The sequence below is a fragment of the Mugil cephalus genome, chromosome 2 (assembly GCF_022458985.1).
Source record: "Mugil cephalus isolate CIBA_MC_2020 chromosome 2, CIBA_Mcephalus_1.1, whole genome shotgun sequence".
Lineage (NCBI taxonomy): Eukaryota > Metazoa > Chordata > Actinopteri > Mugiliformes > Mugilidae > Mugil > Mugil cephalus.
In genome coordinates, this window is record NC_061771.1 from 4,777,234 (window position 1) to 4,798,409 (window position 21,176).

Sequence of the window (21,176 nt, forward strand, 5' to 3'; positions counted from 1 at the left end):
AGATGTGTAATAATCTGAGAGGTCACAGAGGAACCAAGGTACCTTCTGAGCAATTAAAGACCTCTCACATTGACTAAGGTTAATGTTCATGAATCCACCATCAGGAGAACACTGAACGGTCGAGGTTTTCTTAACATCATGGAGACAAGACGGGAGATTATTGAGGGAAAGGGTTGCCGTTGCTGGTGGACCATTGAATTTATCAACAAATTCTAAAAGAAAATGTCAGGATATCTCGCCAAGGGCTGAATCTGAAGAGACAATCAGTCCAAGCACCACAGAATGGTTTAAGAAGAACAAAATGAATGGTTGGGAACAACCACGTAAAAAGCCCTGAATTTAATCTAGTAGAAATGTTGTGGAAGGACCTGAGGGTTCATGCGACTCACCAACATCTCAGACCTGAAGCAGATCTAAAAAGAAAACCCCCCTTGGCTTCCTTGTATGAGGAAACGTCGTCATGTCCGACAATGGATGCTGTGCCACTCCATGACATCACTGGAGTGACAGGGCACCCATGTGTGGGGAGGGGGTGGAGGAGAAGGAGGAGGATCTCTCTCTCTCCATAAGTTTACTTTGCCCTTTGCGGGAGATGAGATTCACCCTCCGCAAACCCACCGAGAAACGAGCAGGGCCGGGGGAGGAAACTTTGTGAGCGCACTGAAATCGTCTGTATTGAGGATTATCCGCGGGTCATGGACGGTCTGTTGTAGCGCAGTGTGTGTTTTTGGTGGATCCCGGAGTATTTGGGAGCTTGCAGCGGAGCGGACCTCGCAGTGCGACTGCAGGCGGCTCTGAAGGAAACCATATCTGGTCAAAGTATTCGTTGCTGTCACCCAGCGGGACCGGCCGGCTATAAATAGCGCTGGAGGAGGTAACGAAATTTATGCAAAAGACACATACTGCGGGCAGTAAAGCAGGCAAATCACCGAAGATCGCATATTCAGAATAAAAAATTAACCTGAGGACTGTTCACAATTTACACGCACATGCAACTTTCTGTTTGAGAATAAAGAGGGGTTCTCCTAAATGACTGAAGGATAGCTTTTAGAAGTCACTTGTGATGTCAGATTATAATTGTTTGGGAATATTTTATTGGCTATTAAAGGACATTAAGTGCTGTAGTCAAAACCCAAAGTTAGTGGTAGTGGTTTAATCTTTTTATTTGTATAATTTTATTCTATTTCTACTGTGACTGCATCAGCTATGACTAAATTGTTGAATGCATCACCATCTTGCCTATGCAGGGTTTCAACAAGTGCAGTTAGATGCAACAGCTGTCTGCCGACATGTTGCTTGTCAGTTTCTCTGTGACCTACTTTACATCACTGTACAACTAATGTAGCTGTATCTTTTATTTTTATTACCTTTTGGTATCTTTTTGTTTTTTTATCAGAATGGGGCCATTCATTCTGTGAGGCGTTTTTGGTCATCTCTCTACAGAAACAGTTTGCCACTTTCTGCCATGAACTTTCTGCTTCATGGTGTTTCTTCATCAGAAACCTGCACCAGTGCTTTCGTATGTGTTGTAATCTTCTGTTGGTTTAGTAATGCCTCTTTCTAGCAGCTCGCCTGCTGAAGCAACACTCTAATTGGCGAAGAGACACTTGATTGAACATTAGGACGTTTTGACCTCTGCAGAATGCTCACATGGCCTGACCTCAGGTCCAAGGCAGTCAGCTGGAGGTCCGTCTTCATTCAGATCATGATACAGTAAATGACTCCTTACTGATGCTCAGATTGCACCCCTAAGTGGTGACACCATGACAGATGCATTCAGTGACGGACGGTTGAGTTTTCAGGAGTGGATTTAATGGCTGTTTGATCGTGGTTTTCTTGATTGTAACGCAATTCCGCCTTCAGAAAACACGCACCCTGTCTTCTGGCACAAGCTTGATGACATGTGACCCAACAAGGCAGACCAGTTGTCTCTCAGCTGTTTGCTGCTGGGCCATTTCAGGGTCCTGTGCCACTCTTACAACTGCAGTCTTTCAGCACAGACACCATACAAGTGGAACAGTAAAGCTTTAGCTCATGTACCATAAAGATTTTGACACTTTTCAAAATACAAAACCACCTTCAAACCGAATCATCTGGGTTACCAGACATTAAGGCGTTTTGGAGCTAAACTGGGCAATCACAATCTTTAGAGATTAGAGAGATGCAGTGTATGGAGTCTGCAGCGTTGATTCTCTTTTTATTCCTATGTAAATCTTTGAAAGAGTATACAACTTTGCAGACCAGGTTGCCTCAGAAGCCTAGAGATGATGGCAGTTGATCTAGAGCGAGTTTAAGTCGTGCAGTAAATTCACGTGCAGCCTAGACAAGTTGTCTACTGAAACACCATAAAGGCGCAGTCGTCTCGCTGCCTGCTCTGTTGTGTGCTGATTTATCATCTGCAAGAGGTTTTTGCCATGTGTGAGTTTTACAGAAACGCATGCAGTTTTCATGGCAGAAAAATCTGCACCAAGGTTCACGTTTAAAATCTGCTTGAAAGAATTACAAAAGAAGCTGCTCTTAGAGTTTGCCAGTATAATAAGTCGCTGCAGGAGTTGCTTATCTGGAGGATTCACATTTAAAGGAGATATCTGAGTTTTGAACCCTGTGAGAAAGGCTGCGATGATGTAACTATAAGACAGCGCTAACAATGGTATAACTTCGTTGTCAAGGTCTTACACACATCTGACTTGATTAATGATCCTACATGTGTGCAGCTATTGTTAGATGCTTGTGGACAGGCCTGTTTCAGAGGTCAAGGGTTATGTCGAGTGTTTTTGACTTTACAGGGTACATTGTGTTTGTTTTTGCTTTCTGCCCAGTGAATGTCCTGTAATGAAGCTGGAGCTTGAAAAAAATGTTATAAATTCAAGCAAGGGACTGTTTGATATCATCAGAGCAGGTCGCCGTCTTCCAGTAGACTTGCAGTGTTAGTTGGAGTTCAGCCCAGTTCTTCATCTTTGGTTTTGGAAACTTGTCTTGTCACACAGCTTAGAGAAAGCAGAAGAACGACTCGCTACACTCCACCTTTTAGGAAGGTAGCCAGCACACTTGCTGACATAGTTAAGATCAAAAAGAAATACTGTTCACCTTGAATGCAGCATTTTCCTGGTTTTGAGGTTGATTTCAACATTTTCTGCCTAATCTGTGAACATTCTCATGATCTGATGCCGTGCCCACTGGTGTTGGTTATAGCTGATGTCGTAATGTGGACATCCACAGCAGGACAAAACTTGCCAGACCTCGGCCCAGAGTATCAAAGAACCAGGGTTTAGAGCCGGTGGCTGGACGCCAGGTGGTGTTTAACCCACAAATGTTGTACTTCCACTCATCCATCAACATCAGATTAAAACAGGATGTCCTCACAGCGGTCATCCATAGAAACAGGAGAAAAACACATTTCCAGAGGAGATATTTGGTTTATCCAGGGATCACTTATACAATACTTTCCTGCAGAGCGCTTTGAGGACAAAAAGCAGAGCTCCACTTGTGACACTGCTTTACAGCATAAGGTCACCAAGAGGATATAACACTGAAAGTGTCAGTAAAAAAGTAGAAACTTGTTTTTTTTTTCTTTTCAAACACATTGTGATGACAAACAGGTTCAGGACATCCGTGTAGGCTTTTCAGTTTTTGTCACGATACACAACCAATACAATACTTTTAGTGCAATAACAATCAGTGAGTCAGTAAGTAATAGGGTTGAACTTTTTTGTGTCAACTTTCTTACATCGATTCTAAGTTTGAATGCCCACACCTCTTGTAGAGGCCAGCAGAGTTGGGTTTCTTAAATCTGAGACTGATTCGCTCCACAAACCTCAGCGTCAAATGCTTCATCTCCAGTTAAGAGACACTGGAGCACTACAATGGATATCAAGATCAGTCTGGTAAAGGAAAGACTAGAGCTGCCATACCGTTAGCTTAGCTTAGCATAAAAAAAACATACACATATCTGCACATGTAACTAACGACTTTGAACAGTTTAGACATTCCATGTTTCAAGTCTTCGTGCTGAGCTAAGATAAGGTCAATCTTCTCTTCTAACTCTTGGTGCATTCCCAAAATGTTTTCCGATAGAAGAAATCCTTTCTGACAAATTCACTGTGGCTAAAATTACACTCAAATGGACTCATAAGAAACATACACTAAATGGGCTGCTAGATGAACTGTGAAATAAAGAACAAAAATAAAATAACAATCTTTAATATCATCAGCTAAGACATTTATTCCAACGAGAACCTACAGAAAAAAATGCTCTGAGAATAAGTAAAGCAGGTGAAACAAACTGAAGAATATGATATTTCCCACATCCCCATACATAACAGAATATTTATTGAATTGCCTCTTTCAGGTCTCTTGCATTCCCAGGAGCGCTAAGGCCACTTGCCTGCCTTTGCTGTTATTTTACCCCTGAGCTGGGGGTCACTGAGGTAAGAGACGTTAGTGTATATCTGCTTCTCGTCCTTTCATTACGCTGCTTCGCTTTTTCCGATTCTTGAAACATTAAACGTTAAACTACTGTTTCCACCCATAGATAAACTTCCGTCTTCAACCAAAGACTCCGCAGGCTCCTGATTGCCTACATTTGTCTTTGTCATTTGGAGGGGTCATTGAGGTGAGCCAACAGTTTGAATATTTCTCACCACAGAGTCTCATAGCTCAGGCACATGTCAGAAACCCGAGAAATACATGAAAAATAAGAATAATTGGGGGAAAAAAAGTGATACTGGTTTTGGCAATTTTATTACCTCAGGAAATGAAACTGCCACTTCCACTTTACTTCGACCGGATGTGCGCTGCCTACTACAGGAGCCTCCATGGTCTCCAGTATTCTTGTCAAACTCCTTTTGCTATGTTTTTTGTTATTATACCAATCACACGTTTGACCTGAATATGCTTGAAATGTAAACTTTGTGGTGGATTACAGAGACAATGTTCCATGTGCTATCGAGTCAGAAAGAATTAGCTGGAGAATTTGGTTCTGGTTTTCATTTATTCAGACCAATGATGTCAGGTACACTACAATCAAACGTTTGGACACACTTCTCACTGAATTGAATGAGACTTTGACTGGTGGTGTAGCTACAGCTGGGGCCACAGGGCAAACCACGCTCTTAAACACATCCTAAAAAATACATGTCCTTTAATAAGGGCATGCATTCCTTTTATATGTAATGAATTACAGGAGCTAAACATGCTTTGTATTTAAAGAATAACTAAATATAAAGATGGACAAGCCTTTTGTGACATCACCCAAATGATTACCTGAAGAGCGGTTTTGAAGTTCAGTGGAGGTGTCACCAGCTGTCGCCACCTTGGCAGTGCCTGACTGCACCCAGCTCCTAGATAATTCATTACAAGTATCAGGGGATGATGGATGGATGGATGATGGGTGACATACATAGCAACTTGAACCACCCAGCTGTCACTCAAAGCTGCCACACTGTGACATCATCCTGTTCATCCTGTCCGGTTCACAACATTGGGGACTTCAACTATAACTATAGAGATCTAAACTGTTGTTTAGGATGCAAGCATCCTAGCATTATTTCACTTTTGAAGCAAGCCTCAAGTGGCCATTGAGGCAACTGCAGTGTCGATGGAAACCAGGCATGAGAACTGGTTAAGATAGTGTATTTTGTTTATCCAAATCTGTGTTCTACCTGAAGCTCTCCATTCAAATGTGATGCCACTTTAGATCACAGAAAATCCAACCAGCGCTAAATGTTTTAACAGCATCATTCACGTTTCCAGGCGAGTTGTCCATAATGTCGAGGAAGGAGATGGAGAAGTACAGGGACATAGACGAGGACGAGCTCCTGAAGAAACTCTCGGATGAAGAGCTGCGGCGGTTAGAGGATGAATTAGACGAGCTGGATCCCGATGTAAGTTTATAATATATAAGTCTGCAAGGAGGAGTTGTTGTCAGTATGTTGGTGTCTTTGGGGATTTATGGGGTCATACAGGCTCAGCGGACCCCCTGATCTAATATACTGCAGTGAAGCATATATCACCAGACCCACATAGTGTTTGCATTTGAGTTGCCCTCAGCAGGTCGTTTCTGTTTTAGGCCTGTGCAAAGTGCCAAACATTTAATGCCCTTGAATGTACACACGAGGGAATAGCTTTAATGTAAATGAAAGTTTCCTGTTTTAAATGTTTTTGGGGTAAAAGCAGCCAGTCTTCAACCAGTTAGTGGTCACACAGGAGTTTAGATTTATTGGTTTACAATAATAATAATAAAAAATGTATGTTTTACAGTATCTATATATAAGTTAGAACAATTAAGACAATGGCAGAAATGTTGCAGCCAAACAAAACTGACAGAAGTGTTATTCAGGTATATGAGGGAAGAAGTTCTGGAAGCGTTTAGAAAATGAGACCACAGAGAAAACTCCTATGGATCAGACACCGTAATAACACCAGAGGTTTGAGCCTGTTTAGTCCTCCCAGTATTTCTCTTTTTGTACTGAGCACATCTACAGGAACACTTGTGTTTATGTCCTGTTGCTTTTTCTGACGTGTTTATCTCTGCATTTGATTAGAACACACAGTGATGTATCAGGGGTTGGGGTGATGACAGCAGCTGCTGCAGCTTTCAGATGAATGTCTGACTACTCATAAAGTGACTGGAGTCCCCCTCAATGCCAAAGGGATGACTGGAATGGTATAATGTGGAGGACTGTGTGTGTGTGTGTGTGTGTGTGTGTGTGTGTGTGTGTGTGTGTGTGTGTGTGTGTGTGTGTGTGTGTGTAAACGAGGCCGATGCCAGCAGTGAGTAACTGCAGCGACCCTCTGACGGAAGCAGAAGAAACAGTGCGAGGCCATGCATGTGTGCACTCACTTAGTTTGCGCCTGTTTATGAGGGTCAACAGTTACACAACAGTAAAGTGCCCATTTGCTTTGAAACATACTGTAACATTTCCAGCAAGCCTTCCCACACCAGTTCCAGTAAACCCCTAAAAAGCCATCATGTCTGCCAACTGTATAGTGATTACAGAAAGATCAATTCACAGGCATGCACTGAGAGAACAGGTTGTGTTGCGGTAAAGACAGAATTGTCTAACAGGTACATTCTTCAGCTTGGCCTGACTTATCCTGTTTACCTCTTTTAAGACACTGTGGCTGGAACTTGCACTTGAGATTTATTATGTTTCCAAATTAAAGAACCAGTTTAGATGTGTTGGTTAATACAAATTACATATTTGTGGGAACAATTCTGAAATCATGGAAAGTTTACCATAAAGGGATTTTTTTCACTCACCCACGTGATTGACTGAGAAACAGACCCTCTGGAATACAAGGGCATGAAATAAGTTGTGCATCATAAACTATACTGTTAACAGAGACAGTATGTAATCACTTAGTGGCTAGCTGTAAGAACAGGGAAGCATTTGGCTGCTGAAGGGATACGTTTCTGAGTAGCGACCAACAACAAAGCTTGAAGCTGGAAACATGAGTTCAAATCGGTCCTATTATTTATCTGGGGGATGTGTTGTTATTAGGCAACAAATATACTTTGCGATACAAACCTTCTTCGACATGTACTGATCTCAGCCTCGTGCTCATATAAAGTCATGCCTTGTAGATTGAGGTTCTCATACTGTTCAAAGTAAAATGCTTGGACAGGCCTGTACTCCTGTACAGGTCATAAATCCATGTGACACACAGAGCTCTGTGGTAATGGTGTGACATAGTCCTGGCTTGTGTTTTTTATTATTGGTTTATTATTTGCACGTTAGACTGGCCAGGCTGTGCAAACTGTTTAGCGTGTTTTTGGATTGAATTGTTCGCTGCACCTCCAGTTTTACTCTTTGGAAGCTTTAAATGAAAGTAGATGAACAGAGAGAAAGAAAGAGCCCTCTGAGTGGTGAGAGGGCAGATAAGATAAGAGGCTATAAGTAGCACCTCTCAGAGGTTGGTTTTGAATATTGCTTTAGGTTGAAAATAACTTGGTAGGCAGTAATGGTCTGGGAAATGTTTCGGCCCTGTGAGGGAGATAGAGATAAGGACTCATATGGTAGTTAAATTAACCAGAGCAAAGATGTTTTACCACTGTGTCTACTGTATATCTTCACTTTTTTATAATTGGTCTTATCTAGGCCCAGCAACTATGAATAAAATGCTACTGTGCTGAAACATTATATTATATTATATTATATTATATTATATTATATTATATTATATTATATTATATTATATTATATTATATTATATTATGTTGAATTAGGGACATGACAGGATAAAAATTGCACTTTTTAGCATGTTAGCGTTCAATATGATTAGTTTTGCTGGGAGTATGAGTACATCATATGTCCTGCTGGTGGTGCTAGATATAAAGGAGCTCTACTGTAGTTACCAGGTGTATTTGCGCCAAGTCCCACAGCAATCCATCTGACAGTTGAAGGTATTCAACAAAGTAAATCCACGTCGTTTTCCCACTGGAAGGAAAGTTGGGGGAAGATTTCATCTCAGGGGAATAACTGTGTATCTGTTTTACACAGTGGTCATGAGAGCCAATCAACCCCAGCTAAAACTGACACATTTTATGAAACAACTCCTTTGGCATCAGCGCACAACACTGATGAGCTCTAACCCTAATACTGCATAATACTATACTAAAGGTAAATGTCCGTTCTTGTCCAGAACGCATTGTTGCCTGCTGGGATGCGGCAGAAGGATCAGACTAAGAAAGCACCAACAGGAACGTTCCAGAGAGACAACCTCCTGGCCCATCTAGAGAAACAGGCCAAAGAGCATCCTGACAAAGAAGACCTGGTGCCCTTCACTGGGGAAAAGAGAGGTAGGGCCTGGTATTTTCTCACTCACTGTTACTCAGTTAGAGAGTTTACCTTGGTAGAGTGAGAAGTAATATATTTTTTTCACTGCCTAAATTAAAGAAATAATGAGCAGATTAGTGAAAAATAAGAATTCATGTTATGATAAACCTGCTTGATAATACAAATATGTTCTTGGGGGGAGTTTTCAAAATCGGGAACGAAACTGTTGCCAGCAGCGAGGAACTGCAGCAACTCCCTGATGGAAGCAGAAGAAACAGTGAGAGGACATGCAAGTGTGTTCTTACTGAGAGTCACCGGCTACACAACAGTTATCCCAATCCAGTTATCTGATTTATGCAAGCTTTTCAACTGAATGTTTTACTGAATATTCAAATGTGGGGATTTAGCATAAAATAACATTAATCTGCAATGGACCCTGAATGCCACAAGTTCCACAAGTCCATACGTGATCAGATCATGTGACGCTGGTCAGATAAGCAGCACCAGACACAAGAGTTGTGTGATGGATGGTGAGACATACCAGACGTCTGTGTGTGAAACTCTAGAAGGTCCCCTTGTGTTCGCGTTTGTCATGCGCTCTTCTGCCGGGGTTGTTGCTTTTGTGTGGTTTCCACTTCCGACACTGCACGGGGCGAAACCACTCTGGCAGAGACGAAGCCCACTTCATTTGCTGCAACTTTTGGGGTATGCTCGGAAGTGTTGTTCGACTTCATAACTAAAAGAAGACACAGATGACTTTCAAGAAGCCTGTCGCCAAATTCTTGCTGCTCAGCCTGTGTTTACATGGAGGTCAGAAAATGTCTGGCTGAAACTTCAGGAGCATACCACACAAATACAAACAGAGCTCTCTGGTCTTTACAGTCAGCCAGATGAAGTGACAGGAGCTTGTTGTCAGGTCATGAATGGATGCTCACCTGAGATGACTTGACTGTTATGTAACATATCTAATTTAGGCGACTGTACTGATCTCTGCTGCCTCTGTCATGACAACATTTATGGTCACATTGTACTGTATGCACCGTATTTCAGTAGGAGATATGAGTTCAGGTTCGTGGTGTTAGGTTTTTATGTAGCATGGCGCTATGCTCCTGTCACACTGGGGTTCCTGCAAATATCACAATCCAACTTGGAAAAAGGAATTTTTCTGAAATGTCCAGTATAATCTAAAATATTATACGCACAAAATATTCAGCTGTTTACACGCAGTTCACACCGATAGTGGACGTGTCTGACTGCGTAAACACTGTGTCCTCTTTTCATTCTTTCATCCACCTTCTAGAAAACGTCTCCAACCTGTTACTGGAAATGAGCAAAACCTTTATATCCAAACGACTGTCGATATCAGAGTGTTTCTCATTTGTCACAAACTGGGCAAAAAGCCCTCAGAGATGCATCCACGTGTTCAAAGTGTGCTCCGAAGCCCAACTAATATCAGTACATGATACACAACTGGAAAAGGGTCTTATCTAGAATATGCTGTTTACATGAGCCGTATCAAAGTCATATTTTGAATAACGGTGGAGTATAAGAGTAATATATAGTAGTGTGCGCTGTAGTGTGTTGATGCTGGCTCGCTGTCCTGAGGATTTGGAAATAATTCATAACGTTACTAGTGATCAACATGCCTGCAGGGAAGAGGGGAAACGAATTCGCACACGTCCAAAAGAACACAGACTGTGTCTTCAATATAATTTGCAATTTCTGCACGCTGCCATGAACAAACACTATATTAGCAGTAGTAGTAGTGGTAGTCAATCTCTTTGTATTGAACCCATCCCATCACGTTGTAGGAAAAGCTTTTGTGCCTAAAAAGAGTGTGGACCCCACCATAGAGAGTGTGACTCTGGAGCCGGAGCTAGAGGAAGCCCTGTCCAGTGCTACTGATGCTGAACTCTGTGACATTGCAGGTAACACACCCTGGCTCACACACACCTGCACGCAGTTACACGCGTTACAGCGAATGCATTAGGAGTATTGGTGTTATCCTACCAAACACTCTAGTCTTAAAGCACTAGAACGGTTTTAGATTATTTTGTGTGCACACTTCAAACTTCCACCAGATTATTACACATTTTGTAAAAACTCTGTTTACCCTTTAAGCAATAGCACTCGTTTTCTGAATGAATGCATCCTCACTGATGCACACACCCGCTCAGATACCTTTACAAGCCACCAAGTGATGTTCATAATGTTAATTTGCTCTGCTGAATATTTTTAAAATGTCTAATCATTCTTCACTCTCGCCACACCCTTCTCTAATCATCATAAGCGCACCATCATGCCCGTAACTGTCCCTTGATAATCTGCTTCTACTTCTACTAGGCGCTCCTTCCATCTTCCCTCCACCCTTTCCCCTCACCTCCTCATCAGTATCTTCATTTTCTCCACCTGACCCATCTCTGCTGGAACTCTCTGTCCATTAGCTGAACACCATGCAGGTTGTCTGCAGACTGCACACTATGCATGAAACCACTCCGGTCCTCTTTCATGCTCACGTTGTTCTTTTGCTTAAAGTAAGACACTCAGGAAAACAGGTCCACTCACTGTGGATGCGTCATCCACTTGCTTGACACTATTCATGCACTGCACATTTTTATCACGTCTGCATTATGTTTAGTGCAGTATGTTGTCAATATATCCTTGCATGTACAAACTTTGCATCTGTTTGGCTAAAAAATCTTTTGAATCACAGCTTTTTATGCTTTGACCCAAACAAACTATTTAAAAAAAACAAAAAAAACATACATTATAAAGAGTACTGAAGATGAATCCCTCTCCATGGTTTACACACTGATCTGAGATTTTATCAACCTTTGTCTTTCCAAAGACAAAACTAAAACAAAGACAATAGGACTTGTTAGGTACAATAAATTAATCAAACAAATACACTGAGCTGAAGTCTGAAGTTTACAGTGATTAACTTTGTCCTAGGGGTTCGTAGTTTTAACCACAGAAAGGCTCCTACTTAAACCAGGGATTGAAATCATTTGAGGAGAGCCAGTCCCTGAGTGAACAGGTCCACCTGCTACTAAGCTTGTGTTCAGTAAATAAACAAGCATTGCTCTCATTATCTAAATCTCTCTGACATAGCGTCAAACGATGCAATAATTCTCTGTAAACTGCTTCTTTTATGAAGTGTCCACTGAGCATGCCCTTGATGAGACGGCTCCACAGGCTGATATCTTGACATCCATTATCATTGTAATGTACAAAGTGGAGCTGTATTTATTTAAAACTGTCCGTGTCGGGCTTGACTTGCTTGTGGTTCAAGTGCTTTTGTGCTGCCTGTGTGAGCATGGTGGTCCACCGTATGGCTGCAGCTACAGGGTCGTTCAGTCTCTTGGCTATCAGCATCGCTCTCTCTATTTCCCTTTTCCTTTTCTGATGTCCTCTCTCTTCATTCTCTGTCCTCTTGCTGTCTTCCAGCCATCCTGGGCATGCACACCCTGATGAGTAACCAGCAGTATTATGAAGCCCTGGCCAGCAGCACCATAGTCAACAAGCAAGGCCTCAACAGTATGTAAAACACACATCCGCATGCATGGACCAAAAAGTCTGAGTCTTGGTTGGGAGATACAGTATGAGCTAAGCTGCTTGACCTGTGTTGGCTTGGCACAAAGATTCCTGTGGTGCTGGGATTTTCAACAACCGAGTAGCCTAAAATAAAGCAGATTACTCGACGAGTATAAAGAAAATAACACTTCATCCAAGAAAAATGCTGAAGCTCGCTGGGCTGGAATCAAGTGAAATGATCTCATTTTGGCAGAATGTAGGTTTATTTTATAACATACAATAAAACTAAGCGAATCGGTATATAAACGTAAATACTGGAACTTTACAAAGCTTTTGCAGGAATGGATTGCAGGAATAGTACTGCGAATGAGTCATCTGTATACACTGCCTTTTATACTCCAAGTACTGTCAGTACTTTCCCTACTTCATACGAACACAGATGCACTTGGGCCACTGTTTAGAGGTCTGAATGTTTCAGAGCATCAAAGAAATTCAAATATAAGGCAAAGATAAAACAAGTCATCATAAAATACAGTTTACATGACCACGTGTGAAAAAGTGTTTGCCCTTCCTGTTAAAACATAACTAAACTGTGGTTTATCACACCTGAGTTCAGTTTCTGTAGCCACACAGAATGCTGGAGACTTCTTCTAATAAGACCTGGCTGACAAAGTGAAGTAGACCAAGAGATCCTCAAAAGCTACACATCATGTCGAGGTCCAAAGAAATTTAGGGAGCAAAATGAGAAAGTAAGTAACTGAGAGCTATCAGTCTGGAAAAGGTTAGAAATCCATATCTACAGCTTTGGGACTCCAGTGAATCACAGTGAAAACAAAAGGTGAAAACATGAAACAGTGACAGCGACAACTCATCCAAGAGGTTACAAAAGACCCCACAACAACGTCTAAAGAACTGCAGATCTCACCGCCTCAGTGTTCATGACTCCACCATCAGAAAGAGACTGGGCACAAATGGCCTCATGGCAGAGTTCAAGAAAAAAACCCACAGCTGAGCAAAAACAACATAAACGCTTGACTCAGTTCTGCCAGAAAACCTCTGGATGATCCCCAAGACTTTTGGGAAAATACTCTGAGGACTGACGATACAAAAGTTGAAGTTTTTTTGAGAAGGTGTGTGTCCCTTTACATTTGGTGTGAAAATGTGTTTCACAGTAAAATCTGGAGGTAGCAGTTTTGCTGTTTTGCTGTTTTAGGACCTGGAAGGAATCAGGAAGGTGGTCCGACACAGTTAGTCACACCACTGTAATCTAGGGAATTTCAGTCAACACAATGGAAAAACTCCCATCAGGCCATAAATAAATCAGACTAATTTACAAAAATATGATACTGTTAGTACAAAAGAAACTGAACATGTGGGACAATAGAAAAAATACGGGAGTCTGCTATGTGCCAGAAAAGGGAGTTTATACATATGCAAAATCTCTGGTATATACTGTACATTGTGTGTGTGTGTGTGAGTGCAGCATCGACTACTCAGTAACTGTGAACATCAGATCTCTGTCAAGACAAAACTTGCAAAATATTTGGATAATTATAGATTTTCTGGACTTATTTTCTCTCTTGAAAAGATGGATACCATACTTATGTCGGTCTGATGAATATGAAGTTACTGAGAAATGCTTCAGCAGTTATGAACCAGCTGAGAGCTCCATGACCAAGAACAATATTTAACGTGTTCACTGACTGTGGGAAAACATTATACTGTCCATGAACAGTATAGAAAACTGTGCTGTGTTTGGCAAGAAGATGTTTTAACAGACTCTGCAGCAATCCGTTATCCAGATAATGCTGTTTATAATGTCCGCTGGAGTGGATTTAGAAACTGGCACACTCTTAAACTCTTAATTAGGACATGTGCCTAGTGGTCAAAAGAGACGGCATGTTTGTTTTTATGTGTAGTCCCTGCAGTAAGATTTACTCAGAGCAGACAGAACGGATTTATTCACATGCTGCCTTGTGTGTCGTCCCAGGTGTGATCCAGTGCACCCAGTATAAGCAGGTCCCCGATGAGGCGCCAAACGCCACTGATGTAGAGGACACTCTGATGAGAGTGAAGAGGAATGATCCTGATCTGGTGGAAGTTAACCTCAATAACATCAAGGTTGGAGTTTTGGGCCATGTTGAGGATAAATAGAGAGGGCATGAGCTTAATACTAATTAGTAAAATCAATAACAAAAAGGCTTGATTTTGAAGTATTTTGGATTTGGTCGGCCTATATGAACTACAGCACAGTTGGTTATACAAAAATATTGAGCCTCTTATTATCACAAGAGCAAATACAATGTTCTTACTCATAATACAATATCATGGTGTCTCAAAACAAGACACAAATTCAGTTTAAAAGTGCTATTTTTAAGTAAAATGTTCATTTTTACTTTTTTTATAACCTATGGCTTTAGTAGATAAAATGAAAATAGTTAAATTAAATGTCTCTGCTCTATGTACAGCACACACACTGTGTAAACCATGTGGTATGATTTGTGGCTGAAACCACAGAATCACCAGAAACCAGAAATGGAATCTTAGATTTGCTCTTTACTCTTGTAATTTGTTGTAATAAAGGTCAAAACCCGTTGCGGTTTCAGAAAATCATTGTGGTTTTTGGTCTGTTTTGTACCCAGAATATCCCCATCCAAACTCTGAAGGGATACGCTGAGGCTCTGATGAAGAACACGGTGGTGGAAAGGTTCAGTATCGTAGGAACCAGGAGCAACGACCCCGTAGCATTTGTAAGTCTGGTCAAGACCTAACCTTTCATTTTAATAAAAGACTCCTTTAAATATCTGATCTATCCCTTCCCACTCTTCACTTATATATTTATTCCTAAAAAAAAAAAGAAGAAGAAGCTAAAAATAACTGCAACTACTAAATGCATACTAAATGACTGGTGGGCAGATGAGGTTTCTCTTTGGGACATTTTATTTATTTATTTGTTGTTGAGAACATTTTAAAATATCAAATCTACTTTAAACGTGCAGCTTGTGCAGAGTGTGTAACTCTGTTGTATTCCGCAGTACTCTATGTTGGCGTCTAGTTATTATGAACACATTGCCATAGGAGGAACTAAATGGTGGAGATGCTTAAATGTAAGAGCAAGGATGGAATATTTGATAGGATTGTCAAATCCTAGTGAACTGTATTGTTTTTTAATGTTCCAGTGGTTTCTTGGCCAGAACGTGGACAGTGTTATTATAAAGAGGAGTAAGAGTCTGGTTTATGAAACCAAGTTATGCAGTATGAGAAATGATCTGTATGAAAGCTGCACGAAATGGTAAACAGTACGATTTGCATAAAAGTTTAAAGACTGGCAACAGAACAGCCCTGCCTTTTGGGGTCCAAAACTGTTCTAAGATATTTCTGCTCCTGCAGCGTCACCAGTTTATTCTCTTTTTATCCTTTTTGGAAAGTGTTTAGATTTGGAAGCTACTGGGCACAGGGCTAATGGCCTCAGAGCAGTGAGTGAATTAAGATTCAGTGAGTGTTGTTGTGTGCTCTGTGTTGTGTGTTTGCTCAGGCCCTGGCGGAGATGTTGAAGGTGAACACGACGCTGAAGAGTCTGAATATCGAGTCCAACTTCATAACAGGGTCCGGAGTCCTGGCCCTCATAGAGTCCCTGCAGAGGAACAGCACACTACAGGAGCTCAAGATAGACAATCAGGTACCAACGCACAACCCACTGCATGGAGTACACACTTAGACAGGGTATGTGTGTGTCAAGTAGTGTAAACGGGCTGTCGCTGCCACTTCAGACTAATGCTTCTAGGCTCCGTTGTGATGTGTCATACTGCATCGCTGGTCATCTGTGACAGCTCTTTCATTTCTCGTCTCTCTCTCGTACCATATTGGCTGTTTTGTGGTTGATTGGTTGCGTTGTTTCTCTCATTCCCTCTCTTCCCACCTCTCCTCCTCCAGAGCCAGCCGTTTGGCAACAAGGTGGAGATGGAGATAGCCAGCATGCTGGAGAAAAACACCACATTGTTAAAGTTTGGATACCACTTCACCCAGCAGGGCCCGCGCCTCCGAGGCTCCAACGCCATGATGAACAACAATGACCTGGGTGGGTTTCTCACACACACACGCACACACACATGTGCATCCAGTAGCAACGATACAGCACCGGGAACATGACAGCAGTTTTTAGGCTGGACTCAACACTGATAACATTTGAAGCACATACTGTATTTGATGACACATTCACCTCAGTGTGCTTGAGTTTGTTATGAAACTCAAACAAAGTGTTTCAGTCGTGTTGCGTTTGGCCGCACTAGTAGCTCTGTGCGTCAGCGCTGACACTTTATCTTCACTATATCTCCTGGAGTCCTGCTCTAATCTGAGTTTAATTGAAGAATCCGAGTGATATCATCGGCCGGTAACTCAGTAGTACGGCCAGAAAGCCTCAGCCAATCAAAACGGGGCCTTCCTAAGTTGTGACATCAGCCCTAACAAAAGACTGTGCATGAGAGAAAGAACATGTTGAAAACAGCCATGTAATTATATTAATCATGTTGTGTAGAGATTGAAATGGTTTTATTTTTCACTCTTGTACACTCTTGAACATGTACAACAACATTGTTTTGCTGAATTTGGTTTAGAGGGAGAACACAAATATTTGAGTCTGTCTTCGCCTCCAGAAAAGGTTTAGCGCAAGACATGTTTACTGTCTGAGTTGTTCCTAATGGTTTTACAATCTGCTCGCATTGTTTCCCAAACTGCTTGTCATGAGTGTACGTGTCATAACGTGTGATAACGTTTTCCTCTTTGCTCGCCTCGTCTTCAAGCCCGAGTCGTCAGGTCTGAGTCAGACGGCTCCTTCACCCTCACTCTATCTGTGCCGGAGCTGGAGAGGGCCTTCGCGAAAAAGTTCAAGCCCAAGACTAAGTAAAACAGAAACACAGCTGAAACCCAAACACAGCACGGTTTGACCGCTCAGCCTTGCCTCTTTGCTGCCAAAATCTTCCGGTTCTTTTCCAGACCGCCACCTCCTGTCATACTCCTCTGAGAGTTTCTGTTGCTTCTCCACGGCACCTACCGCCGCCTTTCTTCTTTTTCATCTTCCAGTCATCTCTGGCTTTCAAAGGCCACTCTTCAGTCCTCACTTTATTTCTGATAAAGTGTAAGAACCCTAGAAGATCTGGAAACGGGTACATGGGATTACCACATCTCTATAAAATAAGACAACTTTCTGCTTTTACTCACCATGAAAAAAACTGTCACCATGAAAGTAAGCTGTATGATGTAGTTTACTTTCTGGCAGTTCCACCTTCCTTTAGCTTTGATATATATGGTGTTTTCTGCATAATTCTCTAACATGCTGCATTTTTCTATCCTAGCTACATTATCTTTCCCTTCTTGTGCTTTTACTATTCCTCCATTGTCTGGTTGAATAGTCTTATTCTGCTGGGGCTCAGTCTCTCTTCTACCTTTGGTAGTAGCTCCTACCTACTGCCTAATCTTCAGCCTCTATTAACATTTTTTTTTCCCTTTATTGATCCCTCATCTCATAGGGAAATTCAGTTCGGGGGTTAGGTGATTCCCTTGAGCCATGGACACAAGTGGAAATGACTCTGTGGTCCCCCTGTGGCCCCAAAGCTGCTTCCACTACATAAGAAATTCAGATGCAACCCAGATGGGACTTGAACCCACAATAGTCAGCTCTGGAAGCTGATGCCCGAACACCCTTAGCATCCCTCTGGTCCTCTTGCCTCTTTTTGAACACTGTTCCTTTCCTTCTATTTTTTTCTTCTTGCTTGATGTCAGTCACATGGGACAGGCTGGCTTGGCTGTGCTATGTCTTAAGATGATGCTTGTGGTGTTGTTTTATTTGCTGCTTAACCTCTCCGTGTGTCTCTCCATCTACAGTAAGAAAGAGAAGGCTTGAAGGAGGACCCATCTTCCCTAAGTGTCGGACAAATGTGTAGAAACCAGGGCTACCTTCAACTCCACGTTCACCCTCAACTCCTACCATCCCGGACGCCCCTTTAAGAAAACCATCCACCACATCAGGTTCACATCAGGTTCAGTTGTGGTTCAGAGGTGATCTTTGAACTTTTAACCACAGACTCATGTTCAGTATATATTAAAGGATTCAAATGGATTCATCTGCAGCAGCCTTCAGATTGTTTTGTTGCCTTAAGTTTTCATCTTGACATGGATTCTGTGCTTGGACAACAATAACTGTCACTCTTTGTAAAAACTAACTTCTGTCATTTTGAATCCTTTAATATTTCATCAAGTGCATCAACTCCTTATTGGTCCTGGTTTGAACCTGGACCAGCTTGAATGGTGATGGAAATCTGTGAGCAATCCCTGTTTCTACTGAGCTAAATGAATTCTAATTATTTCTATAATTACTGTGCTGTATATGAGTTGTGCTCATTACTGTCGTTCCCAGAAGTTCTGTTGTTGCTCCACATCCACATATACACAAGGCATGCCGTGCCACGGTTCCATTTGATTTTGATAAAATAGATAGTATACTATAGAGTACTACAATCTATGGTTTTGACTAATTTGTCAAAATCTGATGTTTGGTCCCTTTTTTCAGTTGAAGCAGACTATTTCAATGACGGACAGTAAGCTATACAGATTCTTCAGTAATTAACAGATTTATAAACCTGGCTACTGTGAGATTTGTCACTATATACAGTATGTATTTATTTGAGTCGGACCTGGGAAAGAGTCAGAAGGCATTCAAGTAACTTCAGTTGACTGTTTAATATGTAAAAATGTTTCTGCAAAAAACAAAAACAAAACAAAAAAAATCCTGTGTTCCAATGACACTGTTTCACTATTTAGCATTTGCAATAAAATATGATGGCACTATATTATATCGTACAAACACTGGACTGTTAACTAGAAATCATTTTCTAGAGTCACCGTTTAATTGAGACTTCCATAATAAATCAAGCAACTTGCGAGTATTTGAATGGATCTTTAATACACTCTCAGCCAGGTCTCGTTTGTTGATTTTGTTTGTTTATTTGTATTTACTGGAGCTTAATTGTGTGCTAATATGAAATGGTTGTTACTATGTATCGCCTTATTCTTTATTACAGGTTTCAAGTTAATGCCTCAATCCGGGTTAGGAGTATTTCAGTAATGGATGTTAGATTTGGGGTAAAAAAAAAAAAGGAAGCCATATACAGATTATTTATTTAAAGTCCCCATGAGATCAAATGTAATGTTTGGGTGATTTTATACGACTAGTGTTGCACTATATGTCACTATCCACACCAATGTCGCACCCGTTAACAACAGGGACAAACTAAAAGGCCTTAATGATGTTTTATAGTTCAATTATCTTGAAAAATACTATTTTTTAAAAAACAAAAAATATTGATGACTCATCCTGCACTAGGGGGCGTGTACTAATGGTGTATTTAAGAGAACACTTTCTCTTAATTTTCATGTCCCTCTCATCAGCTGCACTTTTGACTCCTTCTTCAGGCTCATGTATGGTCAGTGTCTGCTCGGGTCATTGGAGTTGGCCAAGCAGAAGGCTTTTGGGAGGGTAGGCTGCCTCACTTGCACTACAGGAAATGGTTAAACATGCTGAAATGGTTAGCATTCATTTCATGGGGACTTTAAACAAAGAAATGTACACATACTACTTAGATGTTCAGGATGCTTTTTAAATGTGTTTATGCATGACAGGTCTTAAGGGAACCACTGAACACCTGAAACCTAGTACTCCACTTTGGTCCTGGATTAATCCTTTCAGAGCTCATTATGGAAATGTTTTTCTCATCAAGGGTAAAACACTGCGTCTCAGTTGGCAACACCAACGTCCAGCTGTATGCTGGATAAATGCTGCTGTATATTCAGTAACACTTGATAGGATTTCTTTTAACTTTCAAGTAAGCAGCACAACGAGTAAATTGAAGCTTTAGCTTTTACTTCCAGTAAAATCGCAGAAAAGGGTCTGTTTTTATTGACATTAAATTAAAAGCCCCTGCATTATATTTTTTACGAAACCTCCATGTTTTCTTGATGTGAACAACTGTACCAAACGCTGACATTCTGAATATACTCACACATACACACACACACAAAAGGTCTGACAGCAGGGTTACGGGCGAAATGACAATTAAATTTCATTTTATTACATTTCATATCACTGCTTTGTCTCATCGGTGATGTGGATGTTCAACAAATGGATGTAAACATTTGTAAATGAGAGCTAAGGGTATAAGAGGACTCCTCCCACTCACTGTCTTTGTGTGTCCTGCGCTTTTCTTCTTTTGTCTAGTGTTTTCTGGTTTTGTAGTGCTTGACTCGGTTTTGTTAGATAGCTCACTTCAGTTTTTGTTTTGTTTTGTTTTGTTGAATTATGAATTAAATAAAGTTTGAAAAAGATTTTTGTCTATGTTTTTCTTGGACATGTAGTGTCCTCCCACACGAAGACCACAGTGACATCCTGTGGCAAAATGGAAGAATTACATCAAGCTCCTTCAGCTGCACTCAGAATCTCTTCTTCCTTGTAGGCTTCACTGCCCTCTTCAGGCCAACAATAACACTGCAACGCCGCAGCAATTAAAACGCTGGCTTCACTCATTTAAAGCACTCACATGGGCTTCTCATGTTTCATTTTATGTCCACAGTATGTCTATGACATTTGTGTGAGCACCTTTTTTTGCGTGAAAATAAGCAGAAGTACTACATTTTTGATGGCACGTGGTGTCAACCACCAAAACTGCAACATAAAGAGGGAAAAGCTAAGTCGGTGATAACATCACTGATTTTTTTCTATAGATTTATCAGATTAGACATTATTTGTCAGTGGGTGTTGCACTATGTATAAATACCATAGAGTTTATATATGGTAGACTATATAATACAGTTTAG

General features: G+C 41.2%; 1 protein-coding gene across 3 annotated transcripts; it reads left to right on the plus strand.

The window, feature by feature from the left end:
* The first annotated feature begins 564 nt into the window (after positions 1–564).
* tmod1 (tropomodulin 1) lies at positions 565–20,687 on the plus strand. 3 transcript variants are annotated; one of them, XM_047577639.1, is made up of 13 exons: positions 568–874; positions 4,349–4,427; positions 4,532–4,612; positions 5,752–5,882; positions 8,644–8,800; positions 10,589–10,705; positions 12,225–12,314; positions 14,302–14,432; positions 14,954–15,061; positions 15,847–15,990; positions 16,245–16,389; positions 17,111–17,210; positions 18,192–20,687. In XM_047577639.1, exons 4-13 carry the CDS (start codon positions 5,766–5,768, stop codon positions 18,208–18,210), a joined length of 1,128 nt encoding a protein of 375 aa, XP_047433595.1. In that variant the 5' UTR covers positions 568–874; positions 4,349–4,427; positions 4,532–4,612; positions 5,752–5,765; the 3' UTR covers positions 18,211–20,687. The 3 variants fall into 3 exon arrangements, with proteins under 3 accessions (XP_047433597.1, XP_047433595.1, XP_047433596.1); XM_047577641.1 differs by lacking the exon at positions 10,589–10,705 and having other exon boundaries at positions 565–874; XM_047577640.1 differs by lacking the exon at positions 17,111–17,210 and having other exon boundaries at positions 570–874.
* Positions 20,688–21,176: the final 489 nt, after the last annotated feature.

Coding starts and splice junctions, on each gene's coding strand:
- tmod1 (XM_047577639.1), top strand. CDS start 5,766: ATGTCGAGGAAGGAGATGGAGAAGTACAGGGACATAGACGAGGACGAG. Junction 8,801..10,588: donor CTTCACTGGGGAAAAGAGAG/GTAGGGCCTGGT, acceptor ATCACGTTGTAG/GAAAAGCTTTTGTGCCTAAA. Junction 15,991..16,244: donor AGCTCAAGATAGACAATCAG/GTACCAACGCAC, acceptor CTCCTCCTCCAG/AGCCAGCCGTTTGGCAACAA.